General features: G+C 40.8%; 1 protein-coding gene across 1 annotated transcript in view; it reads right to left on the bottom strand.

Moving 5' to 3' along the window:
* Window positions 1-24487, bottom strand: part of AKAP13 (A-kinase anchoring protein 13) — a 2349678-nt gene that overhangs the window by 1276192 nt on the left and 1048999 nt on the right. The window contains exon 4 of the mRNA XM_044078370.1: window positions 9812-9957. Coding sequence (XP_043934305.1) covers window positions 9812-9957 — 146 coding nt within the window. The remainder of the gene's footprint in view (window positions 1-9811; window positions 9958-24487) is intronic.

The following is a 24487-nucleotide window of genomic DNA, read 5'->3' as shown; positions in this document are numbered from 1 at the left end:
AATTAGGGGAAAAGGGGGAAAAGCGTAAAGGAGTCCCTGAGGCCAATCGTGGACTAGAGCATCTCTGGGTATATGACCTGGAAGAGGAAGAAGGGAAAAGTAGCTGCTGCATTTGTTGTTGAGAGGAGTGGCAAATAGGTGGCAGCAAGGCTGTCCCCATTTGCGGAAGATAAGATCCGCAACTTCCTGATTCAAAGACCACTCGTGGGGCATGAGGATAGCTCTGCTGAGCCTGTCCGCTATAACGTTGGATTTCCCAGGGATGTGCATTGCTATCAGAAAACGTTGGGAGGATATCGCTCATTGCCACAGTCTGAGTGCTTCTCGACACAAGCGGTAAGGCCTGGTCCCGCCCTGTTTGTTGATGTACCACACCACTGACATGTTGTCTGTGGGATTGCAATAGTACCAGAAGGAAGAGAGTCTTGAAGGGCTTGCAACGCTAGGAGAACCACTCTCATTTCTAGGACATTGATATGCAGATGGTACTTGTGAGATTACCAAGTGCCTTGGACTGTCCTGCCTAGATAATGCCCTCCCCCACCCTATCAGGGAGGCGTCCGTGGTCACTGTGGCTACCGGAGGGGGTTGTATGAAAGGTCTGCCCTGAATTACTAGTGGGGAGACCATCCACCAAGAAAGGTGCCTTTTGCATGTTTCTGTGAACATGATCATGTGAGACATGGGTAGTTCCTGGAAAGACCACTGCGTGAAAAGAAGCCACTGAAGGATTCTCATGTGGAAACTCGCTAATGGGACAAGAATTCCAGCTGCCATGGAGCCTAGAGCTTGGAGGACATGTCTGACTTGAACCCTTTTGCTCTGCATTAGAATTAACACTTGTTGATGAATAGTGGAAACTCTTTCTTGTGATAATCTTGCAAACATTTCTTTTGTGTTTAATTTTGCTCCTATGTATGTAATAGACTGACAGGGCAACAAGGCAGATTTTTCGAAATTTACTGTAATGCCTACCTGAGTGCATGAGAAGATTGTATAATCCCGTGCCTCTAAGAGTTGATGCCTGGTAGTAGCAGTCAGGAGCCAGTCGTCTAGATAGGGAAACACCTGGAATCATTGACGCCTCAAGTGAGCTGTGACTACTGCCATACACTTGGTGAACATCCTATGGGCTGAGGTGAGACCAAAGGGCAGAGCTCTGAAATGGTAATGACCGGCCCCTACCCGGAAGCGAAGAAATCTCCTGAAGCGTCTGTCCATCCTGATATGGTAGCATGCGTCCTGAACATCTATGGAGCACATCCAATTGTCCTGAGTGAGAAAAGGGAAAATGGACTGCAGTGTCGCCATCCACAACTTTTCTTTTTGTACAGATTTGTTCAATCTGCTGAGATCCAGTATTGGTCTCCAGTCCCCTGTCTTTTTTGGTACTAAAAAGAATATTGAGCAAGTCCCGGATCCTAGTTGGTCTGCGGGGACTTCCTAAATGGCTCTTTTTTCTAGCAGTCTTGAAACTTCTGTGACTGCTTGATCCCTTATATTAGGTGGGATATCTGGGATGGGCTTTTTCGATTCTATGGGGGATTGATGGAAGGGAATTTTGTAACCTCCGGATATGATGGATAGTACTCATCTGTCTCTTGTTATATTTTGCCAGGCTTTTGGGTACAGCAAAAGTCTTCCCCCGACTGCCTCCAGAGGTGAGCAGTCGGGCAACACTTCAGGGATGCTGGAAGGGTTTGGCAGAGAAAGTTTCTCTGTCACCCTGGTTTTGTGGTCCCCCTCTGCCACGAGGTCAGCGTCTGTTACTGTTGTTTCCCACTCTGCTCCTGGGGGAAAAATCACCAGGTGTGTCAGGCAAGAGTCCCTGGGATTTTCAGAACCACATCTTTCCGCTCTTCTGACCCTTGGGATAAGGTCTGGAAGGAGTGGAAAAATGGACTCCAGTGGCAGAGAGAGTCTTGCCTTCCTGCTCACACCTAGTCAATGTGTCTTTCACCTGAGGCCCAAAGAGAAAAGAGAAAAGAGCCATCAAAGGGAGTATTGGTGAAGGACGCTCGAAAGGGTTCCGCAAACTGACACAGACGCATCCAAGCATGTCTCCTGAGAGCCACACCTGTCCCTGCGGCTCTGCTTGCTCCATCGGCTGCATAAGAAATCAGCCTCATGGAGAAGTTAACTATGGAATTAAGAGTCGCAAGCTGAGAAGCTACTTTGGCTGGTGTCCCCTCAGCTGTAGGATCTTGAAGGATATCTCAAAGCTCTTTCAGGAGATCCCTTTCAAGACGTGTAACATGGCATAGATAATTTAGGGACCTCAATGAAAAGGTCGCTGAAGCAAAGATTTGCTTTCCATATCTGTCCATTGTTCGAGACTCTTTGTTCGAAGGATGAACAGATGAAGAGGTCTCTGCTAACTCTTTTTTGGTGGCTGCTGCTACCACCATGGCATCAACGGGCACACCTTTGGAGAGGAATTGCTTGTCCTGGGGGGCTGCAATAAATTTATTTGGTCTTCTCGGAGTAGGTTCCACAGAATTTGGAGCTGACCAAGCCTTTCGAGCCACTACAAACATGAGTGGATCGAAAGGAGCAGATACCCAGAATGCGTCCAGGTATACAGACTCGTCCTCAGTAGGGGCTAGGGAAGTCCAGTCCCTCCTCTGCCTAAGCATTTCAAGGATGTCCGAAAAAGAAACATCTTCAGAGGGAGACCTTGGGGACCCTTCTGATTCATCCATGTCTGTATCTGAAGTGACAGACTCAGGGGATTCTATGTGATTCCTCTTGCACTTCTTCTTCTTCCAGGGAGGCTCCTCCGAGTGATCAGCGGAGGCTCTGGAAGAAGAGGGATCACCCAATACCCCATTGAGGCATAGGTTCCCTACGATTAGGGTCTGGAGGAGGAGTAGAGGTTGGCACAGACACCATGGGGGGAGGAGCCGATGGAGCTGGCAGTAGAGCTGTCTCAGGGGACAGCACACTCTGCATGACCTCGAAGGCGTCCCAACCTCTAGGCAGAGAAAGCTCTGGCTCTGAAGAAACAGGAGTCTTTCTCCGCATCGAGGGTGACGGCTCTGAAGCTGATGCTGGAGCTGAGCTCATCTGCGCCGAAGCTCTGAGGGGGAGAACAGGGTCGGACAAGGGTCTGATGCCACTCCTCCCCTCGGAGCTGATGAGAGAGCCTCGTCACCCAGCTCCCTCAATAGAAGGTACAATCGAGGTAATTGGAGCCGACGTCGGAACCGAAGGAGAAATGATGATCGGCGCCGACGGTTCTACTGCCTGTGGATCCATGGTCTCCGGCTCCGAGATAAATGTAGTCGGAGGAGGAATAGAAATAGAGGTGGTTGGAGCTGATACCTGTTGAGGTGGGCTAGACAGAATTTTTTGCCAGTGCCTGTGACTTAAGCAACCTACTTACTACTCTCTCCACATCATGATCCAATAATCTAGAGGATCGAGAGGAGTGGGAAGAATGATGGCTACGTTCACTCTGTGCAGATCCATGCAGATATTGACTTTTTTCTAGAAATTTTGCTTACAAATTGAGAAGCTCCTTCCTGTGATGTCCAAATAATTGATGGTCTTTCTACGCGACTTATAGCGAAACTCACTGATGTGCACTAAATTCAAAAAATTCCAGTTTCTCATAGTAGAAGCTGCCACTTTGGAAGAATTTGTAGGTAATTACAATGCCCTACTTGAATGCCATGAATCCTTGCGGCAAATAAGACTGCAGTCAGATAAGTTACCTGGTCTTAATGAAACAGTAAACATTAAATGTTTTCTGATGGCACAAAGACTTTAAATGTTAAACACTGTTGCTCCTAGTAGCCATTATTTTCTTATTTACAGAAACATGTTTTCATTTTAGAAAAATTATATTAGAAGTTTTGTCAGCAACACTAAACCACTTCAGATAGGGTCTAACATTTCTGATTGGTTAGTACTTGGTAATATTTCTGGAACATGTTTTAAAATACACTAACTTTAAGAAGAAAAGAGAGAACAGAGAAGTATTTTATTGGTTAGGGATGATCATTGATTCATTTGATACTTCTTTTATACTTGGATTGTGTACTTGGTTTTAACTCTGATGAAGTTCTACTGAAAATAAAAAGAAGGAAAACACTTAGTAGTTAAAACTTGTGTTTGAGACTCCTTCCATGCTTGCCTTTGTAGGATAGCTCAAAGTCCACAAATGTCATCAACATATGTTTTTGACCAAACAGTGGATGAAGCAGTCATGGATCTAACTGAATGAGCTTGGACAGGTTTTGGTAATGTCATACCTTTCTTAGAGTAAATCCATGAATTATAATCTGTAATCCATTTAGTTAGGATAACTTTGGAAATTGGTTGCCTAGGCAATTTGGAGACAATGATACAAAAAGCTTGTCTGACTTTCAAAAGGGTTTTGTCCTGTGAAGGTAAAATCGTAGTTGTCTGTGCACATCAAGGAGGTATAGTAGCATGCACTCTCCTTTGTTGTAAACATTAAGGAAAGAAAACTGGCAAGTGAATGGACTGGCTGATGTTATTTTCAGAAGCCACATTAGGTAAAAAAAAGAACGGCCAGTCCACAAAGAAACCCTATCCTTATGAAAAACAATTTAAGGGGTCTTTGAAGAAGAAGCCTGAAGTTCAGATATTCATTTTTCTGAAGTAACAGCTACCAAGAAAACCGTCTTCCATGACAGAAATTTTAGGTCAGATTAAACCTTCCAATACCACAGTAAGACCCCAAAGTGGTGAGGGATCTTTTTTCAGAGGTCTCAGAAGAAAAATGCCTTTCATAAAGGCCTTACACAATCTAGAAGAAGGCAAGGGAAGCGACTTATTCTCTGTGTGGAAATCTGAAATTGCTGGCAACTGAAATTTAACTGTAGAAAAAACTAGCCCCCTCTTTGAAAAGAGTCATCAAAAAATAAAGAATAGCTCAAAATGGTGCAGAATAAGGATCAATCTGTTTATCTGGTGCCCAAATAGAGAACCTTTTTCATTTACTTTTAGAAACTTTTTGGTAGAGCTCTTTTGAGAAGCCAAATAATGTCACAAACTGTGAAGAAAGCCTAGACGGTCAAAGTATTACTGGAAGTGGAGAAACCATATGGTCAGTTTGAGGGCCTTAATGTTGGGGTGCTGAATCCCCAGCGGGTGAGACAGGAGATCCTTAGTAGGTTTCAGTATCCATGGAGGATAACAAAGATGAGACCGTAGAAAGGGGAACCATATTTGCTGAGGCCAGAAGGGGGAAATAAAGATTATGAAGCTCTTCAGCCTGCTTGCTTTCTGTAAAAATCTGCGAATCAGGGGAAGAGGAGGATAAGCATAAAGGAGACCCAAGGGCCAAGCGTAAATAAAAGCATCTCTTGGTGACTCCACCTGAGGGGGGCTCAATTTATTTAGATCCAAAATGGGTCTGAAATCCTCTGTTTTCTTTGGCACAAAAAAGAAGTGGAAGTAAGTTCTGAATCCCTTCTTGTTAGATGGGATCTTCTGGATGCCTCTTTTTTCTAGCAGCTTTTGTATTTCTTGTGCTGCAGCCTTCCTCTGATTGGGGAGAACATTGAGAGGTTCCTTCCTTTGACAATGTGGAAGAAGGGAAAAGGGTATATAATAACCTCTGGATATTATTCTTAGCACCCATAAATCTTTTGTAATGTCTGTCCAGGTGTCGAGATGCAAAAATAAATTACCCCTGACTACCTCCAGAGTTGGACAGTTGGGCAGCACTTCAGGATTGCTGATAGGGTCTAGATTTGCAGAACCACATTTTCTTACCACCTCTCTGGTTCCTAGATAATGTCGGTAGAGGCATAGAAAACTTGATCCCCATGGCAGATAGGGTCTTTCCTTCTTGGTCACTGTGGATAAACGTCTCTTTTACTGATGGCCCAAACAATGAAGTGCCATCAAATGGGATATTAACAAAGGACATCTTAAAGGGTTCTGTAAAGTTGCATAGCCCCATCCAGGTGTGTCTCCTTATGGCGATGCCTGAACCAGCTACTCGTGAGGTCCCTTCAGCTGTGTGAAAGATTAACCTCATTGAAGCATTTGAAACAGATAAAAGAGTAGCCAACTGAGAGGAAGTTCTTTTGAAATCCACAGCAGACATGGAGTCTGAAAGAGTATTTAATAGTTCTTTAGTCCAATCTCTCTGAAGCTTAGTAAAGTGAGCCAGATAATTAAGCGACCTCGGAGCTAAAGTAGCTGAGGCGAACACTCTCTTTCCAAATCTGTTCAACATCCTAGACTCCCTGTTAGGTGGATAGACAGAACAGCTCAGTTTTGCTAGCTCTTTCTTAGAGACTGCTGCCACCACCACCATGGCATCAACTGGGACTCCTTTGCTCCAATGGGGTCTGTTTGGGGGTGGGGCCAAAAACTTGTCAAGATGCTTGTGGATGGGCTTGACAGTATCGGGATCCTTCCATGACTGGTGGGAAACCAGATCAACAAGTTCATCCTCTGAGGCGGTTATTCAAGACATAGAAATGCCAGAATCAAAAGCCTCCAAGAACATAGACTCTTCTGGAGAGGGGGTTTGGGATGACCAACCACCCTTCCACTTCAGGAACTCCAGAATATCTCCAAAGGATACATCATCCAGTGTTGATCTTGGGGATCCCTCTCCTTCATCAAAATTGGTGTCCTCCATCACAGACCCCATGAGGGAGTCTACATGTCTCCTCTTACACATCCTCTTCTGGGGTACCTCTTCCATGGAATGTTCTGGACAGGTGTAGGAAGAGAGGGGAAGTTCCTCTATTGGAACTGGCTGTCCCTGTGGAATAGGTCTGACTGACTCAGTGCTCAGACTCAACAAGAGTAAGGGGGTAGTATCAGAGAAATGAGAAGGCGGTTCTCTCTCTGGACAGAAAAAGCCCTTTCCACCATCTTGAAGGCCGAGGGACTAAAGAAGCCCTCAACCTCCCTCTCAAAGTCAAAGCTTCGGAAGAAAGTAGGTCTGGGCCACCCCTGGATCCGAGTCTCGAGGGGAGAATTGGATCCAAACTGTCTAGGGCTTAAGCTCTGAGGGTGAGGGATGGCTCTGACAAAACTAGAGCCAAATGAATCCTCTTGGATCAAACACCCAAACTTCAGCTTCGAGACCCGATCTGATCTGAGGGAACTGGGGCAGAACCAGTCAGGGAAACAGTCAGAGTGGAGGAATACACTTTCCTCGGATCCAATACCAAGCATCTCAGGGATCTTGAATCCTTAGGCTCTGAAACCTGGATTGATTGGAAAAGGAGAAATAATAGTCTTAGAAGTAACAAGCACACTCACGGATCCAATAGGGGATAGAGCTTGTAAGATCCCATCTAGATCTGAGCTCTGAGAAACTTTCTCATTATCCTATCCACATCTGCTTCTGACAAACTACTGAAGGACCTAGAGAAAGAGGCGTAATGAGGCCTAGAATGCTTCTGTGGTGTCTGGAGAAGCTGAGCAAGCAGGGTGATTGAAATTGGGTTCATAATGTATTTGGGGGTAGTACTTCAAAAAGAAGTACCAGGCTTTGGATCCAAGGACTTAAGATCCAAGGGGAGAGCTGTTGGATTGATCACGGTAAATGTAGGAACCAAAACCTTATGATCCAAAGCCTTTGGTTCCTAAAGCTGAAAAGCCTTTGGATCCAGAAGAGTCAGATTCTAGATTTTCCTAGTTTTTTTTGGTGGCTCCAACAAAGATCTGTTGGACTTCTCGGGAGTATGCTTTCGGTGCTCCAAAGGAGCAGATTTACTATGCTTGGAGGGGGTTTGAGCTCCTAGAGTGAAAGAACAGGGAAGAAGACCCCTTAAAATAAGTTTATTTCTTCTGTCTGCCAGGGCTCTTGGATTAAATATGGTGCATATAGTGCACGACGTGTCCAACTGCCTGCTCCAAGGCAATAAACGCACTCCTTGTGGGCAACTGAATTAATGATCTTATCCCCACAGGAAGTGCATTTTTTTAAATCTGTGGGTTTGTCTGACACTGGGAAAAGAGAAGAAACCAACAGGTCAAACAAGTTTTTTTTTTTTTTTGTATATAGACCAACAAATGCAAATAAGGGAAAAAAACTACCAACTATGGTAGAAAAAGATTACCCAAAAAGGGAAGGCAAGAGAGAGGAAATTCTACCAACAATGGCAGAGAAAAGACAGTACTATATATAGAAAGTACGGAAATAAGGGTGAGAGAGAGACAACCCTGATGACCAGTGAAAAACTAGGGGGTGTGGGCCTCCTCTGCCTCAAGGGCAGCATCTACCATTGAAATGTGCTCCTCTTCCTCTGGAGGAACTTTCTCTACATCAATCCTGGAAATGTCCCTGAGGAAGAAAAAGAAGATAATCAAAAAATTCTCAATAGAAAAATAAGAAACTTACAATACCGATACAAAAGCTTGAGAGTGGAACCTGCGTCTGTTCACAAAGGTGGCAAGTGAGATCTGATGCAATAGAGATGGAGTGGGGCATTATGGGTAGAAGGAGGAGCTCAAGAGTTGGATCCGAAGTCTGAAGTATGCGTCCGAGTTGGATCCAAGGATCGGATCCATAACCCATATGTGAGGAAGAATGAAAAGGACAACATCAGATCCCATGCTTCACCTTAGGAAGAAGACAGAAATACAATTATCAAGAACTTATAATCTCTATGGAAAAAATAATAAGGCTGCTTATGTGAGAAAGCTTAAGGTAGTTCCACTCAAACAGAATGACCAACAGCTAAAATCAATACTTTTAGACAAAGATTCCAGACTAGCAGAAAACAAAATATTCTAGATATAAGTGCAGCAAGATGACACCTTTATACTGACTGTGAAGTAGTAGCTCTATTTTTCTACATTTAAAGGTACAAATGCATCTTCTACCAAAGACGGTAGACACTCCAATTTGTATTTTGATGACACAGTGCTGAAGCCACTGATAAGTGTATCTGACTACATGGCAAATCACAACAGGTAGAGTGAAGAAAGATGAATTCAAAACTTGTTCACCAGACTCCTGTCAACTTTCTGTAAATGAAGTTAAGAGCACATGCTGCCTCGCTCAGTTTACATACTGAGAAGGAGCAGCAGAACTAAACGATGACTAAATTAAAAAACTGGGTTTGTACACTAAACAGGTGCAAAAGTAACTCTATGCCCACAACACTGTCATGAAAAGGCAACTGTCCCAGAAGAGGACATATGGTAGCACCCAAGGTGCCCTTTAAGTCCCAAATTATGTGTTGTCAGAATGCAATTCAGTGATGGTACTAAAAAGTCTACTTTTCAGGTCACGTTATCTAAAACACGGTATAACCTATCAATACTGGTACTGCTTATCTAGGCTACAGCAGTTATTCAGCAAGAAAGAGAAAAAAATAAAAAATACTAAAAACAATTACCAGTAAACTAAGGAAAACAAAAATAAAATTAATAAATATTCTGGATAAGTCTTCAGTAGAAAAAGGACATAAAACCAGCAAGGTAGTTGGCTGTGATCATAATAGCCTAATAATTATAGCAGCAGCATCAGGAGTGATAACATCAGAACCTGATTATAGTATAACACAGGTATCCTAAAATATAACCAAGAGTATAAAATTCTGCGACAGTCTATGCAGTGATGTCCACAGTAGCCAATGCAGAAAGAGAGCTGGAGATTTCCAGAGACTAGACCAAACACCATATGCCTGTGCAATCACAGATCAGAGGCCGTTTAATCTGGCAGCCTAAAGTTCATGTTCTTCTTAGGAGAGAATAACAATGGGTACTGAAGATACATATCTTCATCCTTACCACAGTATTTGCAAAGAAATATAACACCTATCATTCCAAGAAGAGAGCAAAAATATGGCACAGTTCTCACCTTTACAAAGATGCTTTCATCCACCTCCTCATGGCAAGGGACAGGAAAAAGTTCGGAGTCACTTCCATATCTTCTTTGGTTGTGAGATGCTCCAAGTGATGGAGTGCTCTCTGTAGTCAATCCATCTTCTAATGAGGATTTGCATTCTAAACAGGAAACACAATTGGCAAGAGTTTACTAAAAATCTTTCATTACCTATCTAATATTACAGCAGTATACCACCAGGGGAAAAACATATTATACAGACCAGAATCAATTGCAAAATCAGAAAAATTTTGATTAGGAATGTCTTAGCAGCATTGTATACTATGAGTAGGACCCTGATGAAAATTCTCTTATTTTATCACTGTCTATATTCAAAACAGGTCCACACAGCAGTCAGTACTCCCTGCAGCTGAGACAAGTTTTTTTTTTTTTTTTTTTTTTTACAAGAAAGACATACACACCCAGTATCTCCATCCAACCCCAAATGCCAAGATCTTCTCAGTAAAGCATACACCCCTTAGCAACTACTGTGTACAATTCAAAAGCTCACACCCTAGCATATTCAGCACCATTGGGTCTACAGGGCATTAAAACAGACGACAAGGAGATCCTGTTATGCTACAATGGAGTCTCATGATGCCATCTTTCACTGGGCTCAATGTTGGACCCCCTCCTCTTTGGGATATAGTTCTCAGATGTCAAGGCAAATGTAGATGGTCTTTGACTGACCAAGTTTGCTTATAACTGCAAGTCTGGGGCAATCATTGACTCCCTAAATGATGTTGATATCCTACAGAATAGTCTAACACAGACTAATGACTGGTGTCAGAGAAATGGCCTCAAATTAAATGCAAAGAAGTGCATAATAATACCATTTGGGAAATCAAATACCCCTGTAAATTACAGCACTGACAGGACCCCCTAATACTGGAAACAGTAGTGAGACAGCTGGGTACTCAAACTGATAGTAATCAGAACTTTGACCACCATATGTGTATCCATGGTGGCGAGGAAAACCTTCTTTGTGGCTCAGCTTATAAGTAAAGGCATGGCATCCAGATCCAAAGATGTCACAATACCAATGTACTTGGCCTTCATTAGACCAATAACAGAGTACAATGCACCCTTTGGCATGTATCTCATCAGGCACCTGCAACAGGTGGTGCATCCTCAGAAGTTTCTCACAAAAAAAAAAAAAAAAAACGGTATAACCAACATACCATATGTGGGCCAATTAAAAGCCCTAACACTCTTTTCAGTTTCCCACAGATTACTGAGGGGTGATCTGTGCCTGACCTACAAGGCAGTCTCTGATGCAGCCCTAATGGAAATGTTGCATATTCTCAAAACTAACTGCACAAGGGTTACCCACTCCAAAGATCTAAACCTGATCACTGACATGAATAGAGCATTCTGGAGAGAATATTCAAGTGCAATCTGGACCAATGGATGGGAAATTGCAAATTTAATCCTGGAGTGGCACTCATGTCCATTATGGACAGATACAGCCTATAAAAATAGACAAAACCCAGCTTACTGACCCAGGTTGTCTTTCCCCTAGGAATAGAAAACTGGGCGAAATCTGGATAAAATTAGCTAGGCTTGTAAGAGCGCTTGAGCTGTTAACCTAGTAATCTACTTTGAATAAGCGATGGCTAGGAAACAGAAATATTGATAAGGTGTACCATCTTGATAGTAAGGAGCCTTTTTCACTTGTGGCTGACACTTAACCCCACACCAACTCAATAACATCCAACAAGATCAATGTTCTTTCAGCACTGCTAACACACACAGAACTATAAACACCTCATAATTTAATTCAGGGGGTCAATGTTGTCTCTTCACTACGCCTCTTAAACACCTCTGGCTGCTTACAGAATGAGGCTATCCACCCATGTCCACATAACACAAACTTAAATGAAACACCCCTAAACATACTCTGACTTCCAACTGACTTTCCCTAATATTTAATTTTTGTTTATATTTGTTAATTGTACACTGCACGCTGGTCTCTATAAATGCAAAAAGAATGTCCACGGTATCTAACCTGGTATGAAACACACATGTGTTTAAAATGCAAAAAGAATGCACATTGTATCCTATCTGCTATAAAAACACACACACTCTCACAAATAATACAATTTATTGAAACTTTTACTGCTCCATAAAACAATGTGGAAGACACATGCACACTTAGGGATGTCATCTACTTTCCTTAACTATCTGGATGAAAACTACAGTCAAATGAAATCCAGACTTCATAGGACACCGCACATTATATCTAACAATACAAACACGCTTAATCCTAGTTTTACTGATTAATTTCTTTTCTTTTCCAGATCATTCCCAAAACCTCATCATCATCACTAACTTGATTTTAATAACTCTGCTTTGTTTGCTAGCCCAGTTATGTCTTGGACTTCAGTCCACAATTACAATGTGGAATGCATAGCCTGCAGCACATCTGAAATGGTAACATCTTTCACAATCCCAATATAAATGAAACTGCAGTTTCAACATTTAATTTTATATTCTGTTCTCAGTGCACACTGGAAAACAACTTGCTTCATCTGAAGAACATGTACTAGCACACAATGTAATTCTTTGATGTATTGAAAGACAGGCAGTTAAACATTTTTTTAATTCGGATACTGCTACTAACTGATGGAGAAAACAGGAGCAAAGACAGCAAATCTGTTCACCTCTGATGCAAGCCTAATCCTGTACTTACGCTCATGACCTCACCAAAGAGCTAAATCAAGAAAGAAAGCAGTCTTCTGCCTTAGTAAAATGCAGCTATAATGGCTCACTTACATGTCATTGTATATATCTATATATATATATATATATATATATATATATATATATATATATACATACACACTTTTTTTATTTTTGTTTATTGTTATACACTCAGAGTAATATACTTAAGTCAGTGTCTGTGTGTTTATAGGCTTATGACACTTTGTCTAATATTCAGTATAATGAAACTTAAAAAAAAACCACCAACTGCTTGAAGTCTGAAATGTGTATTCTGAAAATTCAGTAATCAAAACCTTAATATAAAGTATGCAAAAAATAAAATTTTAGAAGACTGCCATGCTAATAATATTCTTAAAAGGAAAATTATTTCCCCATAGAGTGTGTGTGCTGGGTGAAGTGTTTATAGCTTTGCTATGAAAGTGGCTTTCTTGAAGATCTGCTTACCCACAACTGTACTGTCTTCCACTTTGGGATGAGTCAATGTAAATCACAACAATTTGGAAGAATTTTAATCAGTACTTCATTTACAAGGGAGATGGATCATGAAATGAGTTTAAACCTGCAGCCAAAGAAACACAATGAAAAAAGACTAACTCCTTAATATTTTTATATAATGCTCTCATGTAATATAACGTTATGTACTGCAGACTGAACATCAACAACAGCATTTCAGCTCAAACAAATGAAAATGTGGAAAACAAAAACACTATGAAGAGATCCACTACAGGCAATATAACTAGCTTAATGAATATTTCAGGTCGAAACAGAGCCAGATTAACACTACAGTCTAATTAATAGCCTGTTCAATGTACTAATGCCTATTTATAGAACATGTAAATAATAATTAACTACAGGTTTACATTAAAGAAAACTGCAAACAAATTGCAGAGTCAATTCAAAACAAGAGGTAGCAAGTTTTCTATAATTTCTCTATAGGGACAAGAGAAACATCTGTAGCTCTCTTTTCTTCTGTCAAGATTTAGATTTACTGAAGATTGACCCGCTTGATCATACAATGTACTGTGCTTGTTTAATGGAATGTATATACACATTTTTTTCCTATGTAATTAATCTCAACTATTTTGCTATTGCTTACATTTCTGCATTTTTTGTTTGTGAAATGTTATGCACTTTACCCGGTTTGAGCCTGAAGTTGGTCAATAGTGATCAGTAAACTACCTCAGTAAACAAAAATAAAATAAATAAATTCTCAGATGAGGATTATTTAGGTATCTTTATTTTATTAAATTAATTTAAAATTTTACTCCTGAAATGAAAACAATAAAGAAATGTAGATATGAAGTAGATGCCCAGCTCTTGAAACCTGGGAATTTGAATAAGAAAGCCAAACCTGCTGCTTAAGGAAATAAATTATTCACTGAGGGGAAAGCTTATAAACAAAACAGAATGATTTCAGAAATGAAGGCTATAACCTCTATCCATATTCTAAATGAAATGCCTGCATGTATTTGGACATAATTTATGCTGTACAGGAGAAAGATGATGCTGAACAGACCGTATACATAGCTATTTCTAAGAAAATAGGGAACAGCTAGAAAGTACTGTTCATGGTACTGTTCCTTAAGCTTGCATTTCTCTTGCCAGGATTCTAATAGTTCTGCAGCTGTAAGACCAAAAAGGAAATTACATCTAAAAGGGGTTCTAAAACATGCATTTTTAAATACATTTAGAAAGATTCAAAGGGGCGAGCCAAACATGCCCTGTTAAGACTTGTTGTTGTACTGTCTATGGCATTAGCACTCCAAAGTACCTGAAGGCCCAAGACAGCAGTTTTCACTTTAGCAAATGACCCTTATTTCATTTTGGAATCTGTTACACTGTTTGTGCAAATAGAAAATTCTGAAATGATTAACTTGAACTAAGCAATCGTGAATTCTCTGTCAGTGCTAAGTTACTAGTAGTAAAATTCTTGGACTACAAAATATTAATACGCTAGCTATACTCAGGAAAAAAAAACTAAAAGCACATTTAATTAAGTAAAAGTGTAACTGCTTTAAGGATACATAATGACCTATTACTAAATTTGGGGACTCTCTGGTGTGGAATGTCACACCTCGATCATCCTACACATCCTGCATTCCAAAGTATTTTTTTGTAAAATTAACTTAAAAAGAATAAGATAAACAAATGTAAATATTTTGTGAACAAGAAAGCTATTAAAACTGTACAAATGTCAATGTTATCAGTAAGAAGTATTCTTCACAGTGACAATAGCTGTGGCATTCATTGTCTTTTCCATAAATACTGTAATAAATTATAATGCACACTGTGATGGTATGAAGCAGTGCCATCTGTGGCACGGATAGTAGGGAAGTGCATGTGTAACATATGCTAGCACAGCTAAATGGAGTTCTGTAAAGAATTTTATGTAATTTGACTATCACACTGATTTGTACATATGCTTATGTTAAAAATGCATTTGTAATGTTGCTTGTGTTAAAAATGCATCAACAGTGGGTCCTCCTGGACAGAAAAGAGATATACATGTACAGCGGATATAAAAAGTTTACACACCCCTGTTAAAATGCCAGGTTTCTGTGATATAAAAAATGAGACCACAATAAATGATTTCAAAACTTTTACCACCTTTAATGTAACCCATAACCTGTAGAATTCAAGTGAAAAACAAATAAATCTGTTTGGGGAAAAATATAAAAACTAAAAAAAACATACAATAAGCCTGTTGAATAAGTGTGCAAACCCTTAAACTAATACTTTGTTGAAGCACCTTTTGATTTAATTACAGCATTCAGTCTTCTTGGGTAGAAGTCTATCAGCATGGCACATCTTGACTTGGATATATTTGCCCACTCTTCCTTGCAAAAGTGCTCCAAATCTGTCAGATTGCGAGGGCATTTCTTGTGCATAGCCCTCTTCAAGTCACCCCACAGATTTTCGATTGGATTTAGGTCTGGGCTCTGGCTGGACCATTCCAAAACTTTAATTTTCTTCTGGTGAAGCCATTCTTTTGTTGATTTGGATGTATGCTTGGGGTCATTGTTGTGTTGAAAGGTGAAATTCCTATTCATCTTCATCTTTCTAGCAGACGCCTGAAAGTTTTGGGCCTAAAGTGACTGTTATTTGGAACTGTTCATAATTCCCTCCATCTTGACTAAAGCTCCAGTTCCAGCTGAAGAAAAGCAACCCCAAAGCATGATACTGCCACCACCATGCTTCACCTTGAGGATGGTGCTCTTTTGGTAATGTAAAGTATTGTTTTTGTGCCAAATGTACCTTTTAATTGTGGCCAAAAAGTTCAACCTTGGTCTCTTCAGGCCATAACACATTTCCCACATGCTTTTGGGAGACTTGATGTATGAAATTTTAGCCACGCCTGGATGTTTTTATGTGTAAGAAAAGGCCTCCATCTTGCAACCCTACCCACAGCCCAGACATATGGAGAATATGGGAAATTGTTGTCACATGTAGTACATAACTAGTACTTGCCAGAAATTCCTGCAGCTTTTCAGTGTTGCTGTAGGTCTATTGGCAGCCTCCCTGACCAATTTTCATCTTGTTTTTACATCAATTGTTGAGGGACGTCCAGTTCTTTGCAATGTCCCTGTTCTCCCATATTTTCTCCAATTTTTGATGACTGTCTTCATTGTGTTCCATGGTATATCCAATGCTGTGGAAATTTTTTTGTAACCTCCTCCTGACTGATACCTTTCAAAAATGAGATCCCTTTGATGCTTTGTGAGCTTGCTGCGAACCATGGCTTTTGCTCTAGCAGGCAACTGAGTACATGTCAGGAAAATCCTACTAGGCAGCTGAACTTTATTTGGAGTTAATCAGTCTCTTTAATTGATGGCAGGTGTGTACCCAAGAAGACTGAATGGTGTAATTAAATCAAAAGGTGCTTCAACAAATTATTAGTTAAAGGGTGTGCACATTTATGCAACCAGCTTATTGTATGTTTTTTATTTTTTATATTTTTCCCCTAACAGATTTGTTTGTTTTTAAATTGAATTGTACAGGTTACAAGTCACATTAAAGGTGGTAAAAGTTTTTAAATTATTTATTGTGGTCTCATTTATTTATATCACAAAAACCTGGCATTTTAACAGGGGTGTGCAAACTTTTTATATCCACTGTATGTCAGATGGTATTACTGCAACTGATTAAATGTATATGTTTTAACAAAGCATTCTGGAAGGGAAGAGGTTAATCTCAGTCCAGCTAATTTTGAAAAATAGGTTGAAAATTAAATGGGTTGGTTTAGGCTATAAAGATTCAATCTTACAGGTCTGATTACAGCCAAAGACAAAAATGTCTGGGAAAACCAGGATTAGGAATTTTACTCTATTGTCCTTAGAGGTCAACTACTTGTTACCCTGGACGGGTGGAAGTTTTGTACATTGTTTTAAAGCTTTCAGATGGTAAAACAGATCTTACCAAAGTGCTGGGTGTGTATTGTACCATAATCAGGTGACCAGATGTGATGTCATTTTATAACCAGCACTGAAATGATTCTTTAGATATTAGTGAGAAAGATGACGGAACTCTTGCAGCAGCACTTTGTCTTCCAACTCCTGACAGGAAAGATCTCTCACAGATAACTCATATGACCTCATGCCTCATCTTGCCTTGCTGTAGTAAGAACTAAACATACTTCATCTTGCCTTGCTTGAGTAAGTAACCAGGGAATATTAATTCTTTAGATTAGTCAGGAAAGTATAGCGAGATTAGTTAAGTGCTCTTCTGTATCTGTGTGAATCTATCCAACTGTGTTATTTTTTTATATCTCCCATGACTTGAAACTCTGGTCTTTATTGTAACTAGGTATTCAGTATTCTTATGTTTTTTATTTTATTATTTACTGTTAAATATTTCTATACCGTTCATTGTGGCTGGTCTTCTAGAGAATATTTTTAACATCTTAAGAGTACTTGCACTTATTTTGGTGACACTGTGATCCCTCCTGAAAGCCTTGCTGCATTGGTCAAACTCTATCATTTGTATTAGTATTAATTTCACTCAGTATAACTGGGTATCCTTGTAAGAGACTTAAAGTAGTTCACTGGTGGCAGTGACTCTACCTTAAAGTCTGTGCTGAGGGGAGCATAGCTGGTAGATTTGTGCCAGCCTTTCCCAGGTGTGTGTGTGTGTGTGTGTGTGTGTGTGTGTGTGTGTGTGTGTGTGAAAATCAAATCTCAAAGAGAGTGTGTGTGTCAGCTATTTAGAACAGGGACACAGAGCTCCAAAGTGATCAGTGTGGAGTCTTGTTTGGGTCTGGAGAAAGAGAGAGAGTGTCCAGCCCCAGGTCTGGAGTGTGCTCCCCATGTGCTCTTAAGGCAAATTATGTGGGTCTACATTATAATCTCGAAAGCTGGCAATGTTCAATCAGGCATTTCGACATGAGAATAGCAAAAGTACAGAACACTGAATGGGCAAACGAAAATCTCCGTAAGGGGAGATTTCTGTTTACTTCAATGTAGTGTGGTCTCGGAGTTGGTATATTTAAGTAGTGGGAGGTGTGGGGGGTGCAGGGGCATGCCCCCCTGCCTACACCCTTTAGATTGTCTTTTTTTTTTTTTATTTATTTTTAGGAACATTCAAAGTTTTAATAGTTCGATCATTAAAGGTCGACCTTTAGTGATTCGAACTATTAAACTTTTGATGTTCTAATATAGACTCAAATTATGCTTGGTACAGAGAGCTACATCCGAAAATACTGTGTGTATCCATTTTTGTTCCTAGTGGCCGGCCCTCACCGGTATCAATGGAGAGGATTGAGGCTCCTTGACTACTGGCCTGGAGTAGGGGCCATCACATATTAGTGGCAGGTGTGTGGGATATTAATTGACCTTCAGCAGCATGTGGGCAGTTGTCACTGAAGGTGTGTGTACTCTCAGCAGCCACAAACTAAACATACAGAGTTTCATTTTCACAAAAAAATTATTTATTTTTGTTAGTTTAATTTAGCCAGGGAAAGCAGGCAAAGATGTCAGCAGAAAATGATAGCAAGTTGTCAAAGAACCAGTTGGCCAAGGTGTGGAAAGCAAAAGGACTGCTGCAAGCCAGCATGACTAAAGAGGAAAAGATTTCAACCATAATTGCAGCTGTAGCACGGACTGACAACCAGTGTGGTGATGGGATGTGCAGCCTTCAGAAACAGGACAGTTCACCTTTTCCTCAGAGGACTTAAAAACCCATCTAGAGTTTAAGAGACTTGAACTGGAAGCCAAACGTTTGGAATTAGAATCAGCAGAGAGACTGCAGCATTTGGAGGCTAAAGAAAATAAGAGACTGCACCAGGCAAAACAGATGGAATTAGAATCAGCAGAAAGACTGCAGCATTTGGAGGTTGAAGAAAACGAAAGACTGTGGCAGGCAAAACAGATGGAATTAGACTCAGCAGACAGATGTGGCATTTGGAGGTTAAAGAGAATGAGAGATTGTGGCATTTGGAGGCTGAAGAAAAGGAGAAACAGTGCCAACATGAGAGGGAGATTCGGACTCTTTCTCAGGGTCATGGAGGTAATGGGGAAGGGAATAACTGAACCCCAGAAGCAATAAAGGTCAGTAAATTTTTTCCACAGTTTACAGAGAGTGATAACTTTGATAGTTTTATTAATATACTTGAGTGTATGCAAACAGTACGATGTTGACCAAGGGCTCTGGGTACAGTTCCTGACCTCCTTACTCCACAGCAAACCTGTAACTGCTGTTTCTACATTGTCTGACACTGACTGTTTAAACTATTATAACATTCAACAATGTTTTTTGGAATGTATTAAGTTAACACCTGAAGCTTACAGAAAAAAAAGTTTTGTGAACATAGACACACGGCAGATGAAAGTGTATGTGATTATATTGCTGGGTTAAGCACTTATTTTCATAGGTGGGTGAGTAGGTATCAGGTCGCCACTTTTGAAAGGCTGGCAGACCTTTTGGTGAGAGAAGAAGCCATTAGCACTTTGTCTGAGGACATCAGAATCTGGGCGGCAAATCGGAAGTATAGTTCTGCAGATGAGCTGGGGAGAAAATGGGATCTCTACTTAGCAAGCAGTGCACCATTGCACAAGAAGGGGATACCCAGTGCCTCACACTGACATAATGGAATCCATGGTGGGCAGCCTAAACTATGACAACAGAGTTCACCAGTAACAGGGGAAGCCACTAGTGCAGGTACATGGCCAGGATCAGGGGTTAAATGTTTTAAATGTAACCAGAGGGGCCATATAGCATACAAATGTCCACTGAAGCAAGGTGGGGAGCAAAAGGTGAGGCAGCCAGCAAGTGAGAATAATACCATGCAAGTGGTAAGCTGTTTGGAGACAACAGGGGTACCAAACTATCATCAGAGTTTGTAGCCTATCTTAGTGGATGGAAGACAGGCCACTGCTAAGAGAGACACACCCTCTGACTTAACCACTGTGAAGCCTGCAGTGGTTAACACGGAGCAGTACTTGCTTGGGCAGTCCACTCCAGTCAGAACTTTAGAAGGGACCCCATTCCAAATACCTTTGGCCAGGGTTCACCTTGACTGGGAGGATGGAAAAGGAAGCAAGCAGGTAGGTGTGTTTGAGGATATCTCTGCAGATTTCTTGATAGGGAATGATTCTGATAATGTAGTACCTTGTGTGCATGCAGTTACATGCAGTCAGTCTGGGAGACAGGCATGTGGGTCTAGTAGGCTGGGGAGACCCACACAGACCCCACATCTGAAGTTGGGGTTGGTAATGTGGCGATTTCAGGGAGGGAGCTACCCTGTAGCAGTCAGCCTGAAAGTTAGCCACAGTTGCTGGTAGCTACTGATGTTCCCGTGGACAGGGTGACTGCAAGGACAGAGGTGAATAGTAGTACCCAGTCTGACAGTCTGTCACCTCTGTCCGAAGATACAAGGCTTCCTGTGAAAAGGGAGATGGGAAGGGTCACAAAGGATGAGTTGGGACAGGCTCAGCTTTTGGACCCTACCTTATGAAGCCTGAGGGAGATAGGTAATGAGGCACCTGATTCTCAAGGAAAAGGGGAGTCTGTATACTGCACCAAAGGGTTACCATATAGAGAGTGAACCCCTTAGAGAGGGTTAGGGGTGAGTTAAAGCAGCAGTTGGCATTGCCACAGCCTATTATCTGGCACTTCTAGCCATAGTGTATGACATTCTTTTTGGAGGTGATATGGGCATAAAGCATACCAAGAGATGTATAATGCAGAACTTTTACTGGCCTGGAATTGCAAGGGATGTAACAGGGTACTGCAGGACCTGTGGCAGTGCCAAAAGGCAGGCAAGACAGGAGACAAGGTCACAGCTCTTTTGATGCCTTTGCCTGTGACTGAACAGCCATTTCAGAGGGTAGTTATGGGTATTGTGGGACCTCTGAGTACCCCAAGTACCACAGGAAAGAAATATATCCTAGTGGTAGCATATTATGCTACTAGATACCCTAGGTGGTGGCTGTGTCCTCCATCGATGCAGAGAATGTGGGAAATACTTTGTTAGAGATTTTCAGCAGGGTAGGTTTCTCAAGAGAAATACTGACTGATAGAGGTGCCGATTTCATATCAGACTTGCTGGCTTGTCTGTGAAAGTGCTGTGGGGGTGTAGCACCTAAAGACCACCACCTACTACCTCCAGACTAATGGTCTTGTGGAGAAGTTAAACTCTACACTAAATGCTACAGGCATTTGCAGATCAGTTTAAGAGAGACTGGGACAAATATTTGCCCTATCTGCTGTTTTCATATTGACAGGTAACCCAGGAATCCACAGGTTTTTCACCCTTTGAGTTACTGTATGGGCATAGGGTGAGGGGGCCTTTAGATTTGATTCATGATTAGTGGGCAGGTGAGTGTAAATCCCACAAGGAGTCTGTTGTGGCATATGTCCTAAAGCTCAGGACAAGGCTTAGGGAATTCATAGGCTTGGCTCAGGAGAACCTGGCAGGAGCTCAAAAGCAGAAAAACGTCTGGTATGACAAGAATGTTCAAGCCCAAGCATATGCTGTGGAACAGTAGGTTACAGTACTCACTCCTGTCAGACACAATAAGCTGCAGGCATTCCAAAAGTTTAAAGGGGCTTTGGGAGAACCCCCTGTGTTAGCCAGTCCAGAGTACAGCAAATAATTTGTTGTGCAGGTGAATGCTTTAGACCATTGGGTGGGGATTGTACTCAGCCAGGTTTCCTCAGAGGGAGAACAGCACTCAGTTATATATCTCAGCCGTAGACTCCAACCCATGAAGGAATGTTATGTAGTTGTAGAAAAAAAATGTCTAGTCATAGTATGGGCACTGCAAAAACTTCAGCCCTATTTGTATGGAAGGAAATTCACTATGGTTACAGACCACAATCCCTTAAAATGGTGACATTGTGCCTTCCAGCAAAATCCCAAATTATTAAGGTAGAGCCTAGGGTTTCAGGCATATGACTTGACAGTACAGTACTGTAGTGGGGTCAGCAATGCCAATGCAGATGGGCTCTCAAGACAGAGTATAGGTAATGTGTTCCCAGACACGTTCATTTCTCTCAAGCAACATTTTCCCAGGGTCACGTAAAAAACTAGCTGAGTCTTCAAAGGGGGGAGAGATGTGATGATATGAGCTAGTGCCATCTGTGCCAGGGAGAGTAGGGCAGTGCATGTGTAACATATGCCAACACAGCTAGCTGGAGTTTTGTAAAGAATTTTATGTCATTTGACTATCTCACTGGTTTGTACAGATGCTTGTGTTAAAAATGTATCTGTAAAGTTGCTTGTGTTAAAAATGCATCAACAGTGGCTCCTGCTGGACAAAAAAGAGATATACATGCATCTCAGACAGAATTGCTATAAGTGATTAAATGTATATGTTTTAATAGAGAATTCTGGAAGGGAAGAGGTTAATTTCAGTTCAGCTAATTTGGAAAAATAGGCTGAAAATTAAATGGGTTGACTTAGGCCATAAAGATTTTATCTTACAGGTCTGACTGCTGCCAGAAACAAAAAAGTCTGAGAAAATCAGGATTAGGCATCTTCCTGTATTGTCTATAGGGGTGAACTAATTGCTACCCTGGCAGGGTGCAAGTTTCTAAAATTGTTTTAGAGCTTTCAGATGCTGCAACAGATCTTAGCAAAGCTCTGGGTGTGTATTGTACCACAGTCAGGTGACCAGATGTGATGTCATTCTATAACCAGCACTGAAGTGATTCTTTAGATATTAGTGAGAGATATAACAGAACGTTTACTGCAGCACTTTGCTTCCGGAACCTGACAGGAAAAATCTCTCATAGGTATCTCACACAATCTCATACCTCATCTTGCTTTGGCTTAGTAAGTAACCAGGGAATAGTAATTCTTTTGATTAGTCAGGAAAATATAATGAGATACTGTTTTTCTGTATCTGTGTGAATCTATCCAACTGTGTTATTTTTTTATATCTCCTGTAATTGAAACTCTGGTGTTTACTGTCACTAGATATTCAGTATTCTTGTGTTTTCTATTTTATTATTTATTATTAAATATTTCTATACCTGTTCACTGTGGCTGGTCTTTTAGAGAATACTTTTAACATCTTAAGAGTACATATGTTTATTTTAGTGACACTGTGGCCACTACTGAAAGCCTTGCTGCATTGTTCAAACTCTATCATTTGTATTGGTATCAATTTCACTCAGTATAATTTGGTACCCTTGTAAGAACCTTAAAGTAGCTGGCTGGTGGCAGTGAATCTACCTTATAGTCTGGGTAGATAGGAACATAGCTGGTAGATCTGTGCCAATTTTTCCCAGGTGTGTGTGTGTGTGTGTCTGTGTGTGTGAAAATCAAATCTCAAAGAGTGTGTGTGACAGCTACTTGGAACAGGGACACAGACCTCCGAAGTGGTCAGTGTGGAGTCTTGTTTGGGGCTTGGAGAGAGAAACAGACAGAATCCAGTCCCAAGTCTAGGGTGTGCTCCGTGTGTGCTCTTAAGCGAAATAGTGCTTGGCGCACAGAGCTGTATCTGAAAATACTCTGTGTATCCATTTTATTTCTTAGGGGCCATCCCTCACCAGTGTCAGTGGTGAAGTTTGAGACTCCTTGATCACTGCCCCGGGGTAGGGACTGTCATATACACAAACCTCAAATTACATTTTTTGCAAACTTTCACAAACACATTTTCATACATTAAAAAACCTACAACCACCTAGATATACATTGTTAGAACATTTTTGTTAACCAGACATATGCTTTCACAAGACAACAAGAAATTAATCTACAAGTGCATGTTTACTGAGATAGTTACAGAAATATGAACACATAAACTTAGTGGTACAATTAGCAAAACAAATAATAATGGACATCTCTGAAGACGTGTACCTTACAGTGCAAATATTAAACACAGTTTTCTTCAGCTTGCTTCACTTAATGTTATGCAAGGTTTGTAAGTCATTTGGTTTTTAAATTATTAAGTACATATGTAAAATACTGTTTATTTTTATAATTACTAGTAACTATCTAGCAATATTTTCAATATAGTGTGATATAAACCAGCACCGACAGTGAAATGTCTCATTTTCCACATTGGTGTTTCTCACCATACACCTCAGTAACATGTGGGTCTATCAGTTACGAAAATATGAACATATATTTGAAAATATGAATAATAAGTAGCAAACATAGATTCATTCTTCCACTGCAGGACATCCTAGACTAACAATTTTAGTGTAGTTTTGTTAGCAACTCCTTGCCCTTTCTATTACTGCATATTATTAGCCTGTAAGTCACTTAGTTAAGGAAGACAGACGAAAACAGTTCTAGATGCCATTAGGCAGTACAGATGTGAACTGGAAGTATAAAAAAAGGCATTATAGAATTGAGTGAGTTAAGCATTGTTAAAATATGTACCTGTTTCAGCAATTTTATTGATGGTAAATTACTAAAATAAGTGGCTGGGGTCCTTTTCTATTAAAAAAAATAACAATATACATTATTTCCTTCTGGATAAAGAT

This window comes from Protopterus annectens, chromosome 7.part0, assembly GCF_019279795.1.
Source record: "Protopterus annectens isolate FY-2018-M chromosome 7.part0, PAN1.0, whole genome shotgun sequence".
NCBI classification, from domain to species: Eukaryota; Metazoa; Chordata; order Ceratodontiformes; family Protopteridae; genus Protopterus; species Protopterus annectens.
Note: the sequence above shows the minus strand (reverse complement) of the source record. Positions and strands in the feature narration are given on the sequence as shown.